Source organism: Leucopleurus acutus (assembly GCF_964270905.1).
Source record: "Leucopleurus acutus genome assembly, chromosome: 15".
Lineage (NCBI taxonomy): Eukaryota > Metazoa > Chordata > Mammalia > Artiodactyla > Delphinidae > Leucopleurus > Leucopleurus acutus.
The window spans coordinates 75,277,775-75,279,925 of NC_139157.1; the positions used below are offsets into that span (position 1 = coordinate 75,277,775).

General features: G+C 36.3%; 1 protein-coding gene across 1 annotated transcript; it reads right to left on the reverse strand.

Annotated features, from left to right (window-relative positions):
- Window positions 1–814: 814 nt before the first annotated feature.
- LOC309971950 (mitochondrial import receptor subunit TOM6 homolog) lies at window positions 815–1,937 on the reverse strand. Its single transcript, XM_082855387.1, has one exon. The coding sequence runs from the start codon at window positions 1,928–1,930 to the stop codon at window positions 1,706–1,708; it is 225 nt and encodes a 74-aa protein (XP_082711513.1). The 5' UTR covers window positions 1,931–1,937; the 3' UTR covers window positions 815–1,705.
- Window positions 1,938–2,151: the final 214 nt, after the last annotated feature.

Genomic DNA, 2,151 nt, shown 5'->3' on the forward strand with positions numbered 1-2,151 from the left:
ATATGAGGATATTGAACTATCCTTACATCCCTGGGATAAATCCCACTTGGTCATGGTTTATGATCCTTTTAATGTATTGTTGAATTCAGTTTGCTAGTATGTTGCTGAAGATCTTTGCATCTATGTTCATCAGTGATATAGGCCTATAATATTTTTGTAGTGTCTTTGTCTGGTTTTGGTAACAGGGTAATGCTGCACTTATAGAAACAATTTAGGAGTGTTCCTTCCTTTCAATTTTTTTTTGAAATTGAGGGGGAATAGTATTAACTCTTCTTTAAATGTTTGGTAGACTTCACCTGTGAAGCTGTTTGGTTCTGGCCTTTTTTTTTGTTGGGAATCTTTTGATTACTGATTCAGTTTCACTGTTGATAATTGGTCTGTTCAGGTTTTCTAATTCTTCCAGATTCAGTCTTAAGAGATTGTGTATCTCTAGGAACTTACTCATTTCTTTTAGGTTGTCCAATTTGTTGGCATATAATTGTTCATAGTAATTTTTATGATCATTTGTATTCTGCAGTGTCATTAGTAATTTCTCTTTCATTTCTGATTTTGTTTATTTGGGACTTTTTTTTCTTGATGAGTCTGGCTAGAGATTTATCAATTCTGTGTATCTTTTCAAAGAACAAGCTCCTAGTCTCACTGATCTTTTCAATTTTTTTAGTCTCCTTTTCATTTCTTCCTGCTCTGATCTTTATTATTTCCTTCCTTCTACTAACTTTGAGCTTTGTTTTTTCTTTTCCTAGTTCCTTTAGGTGTAATGTTAGATTGTTTATTTGAGATTTTTCTTATTTTTTGAGGTAGGCCTCTGTTGCTGTAGACTTCCCTCTTAGAATTGCTTTTGCTGTGTCCTTTAGATTTTTGTACATTATATTTCCATTTCATTTTTCTCAAGGTATTTTTTGATTTCCTTTTTGGTTTTTATGTTGACCAATTGGTTGTTTAGTAGCATGTTGTTTTTTTTTTAGTCTCCAAGTGTTTGTGTTTTTTCCATTTTTCTTCTTGTAATTGATTTCTGGTTTCAAGTTGTTGTGGTTGGAAAGGATGCTTGGTAAGAATTTAGTCTTTTAAAATTTATTGAGACTTGTTTTGTGGCCTAGCATGTGATCTATCTTGGAGAATGTTCCATGTGCATTTGAAAAGAATGTGTATTCTACATTTTGGATGGAATGTTCTGTATAAATTTATTATGTTCTTCTGATCTAATGTGTTGTTTAAGGCCTATGTTTCCTTAGTGATTTTCTGTCTGGTTGATCTACCCATTTATCCATGATCTATCTACTATTATCTTATTACTGTCAATTTCTCCCTTTATGTCTGTTAGTATTTGCTTTATATATTAGGTGATCCTATCTTAGGTGCATAAATATTTATTTATTTATTTATTTTGTGTACAGTCTTTATTTGTTAACATACCATTAGAATATTCCTCAGGACAAGAGCAAAATCATCCCCTGCAGAAACTTTGGAACTATATACAGAACTTTACAGAACACAGGACAACACTTTAGCTGAACCCTACCTGCTGACCAGAGAAGGGTGTTCTGAGTGGACTCAGCAAAGAAAAGGAAATCAAGCAGGGAAGGAAAGGTGCCCATCTGAATCAAACTTCAGCCGCCATCAGGGCAAGTCTTGTGATGGTCACAGATCGGAGGCTCTGTTTTTGGAAGGTTCGAGTACAGCACAGGGGTTCCATGTGTCTTTACGGCTACACCCCAGGCTGAGGTGCCATTAGGTCAATGTCACTCAAATTCCTGGCTAGCCAAACTCCAGCAGCAAAGAGTCCCAAATTGAGGATCAAGTTCCTGCGGAAGTCATTCCTATTGGTGGCGAAGCAGTAGACGCCCCGAAGCCAGTCTCCCACGTTGTCTGGGATTTCGGGAGCTTCATTTGCCGAGCCCGCAGCGATCACGCCGGCCCCACTGGAAGCCATAGCAGCACCCCAATGCCAATATTTATTAATGTTATATCTCTTCTTGGATTGACCCCTTTATCATTATGTAATGCCCTCTTTGTCTTTTGCTACAGTCTTTGTTTTAAAGTCTATTTTGTCTGATGTAAGTACAGCTACTCCAGCTTTCTTTCTGTTCTATTTACATGGACTATATTTTTCCATCCTTTCACTTTCAGTCTGTGTATATCTTTAGATCTGAA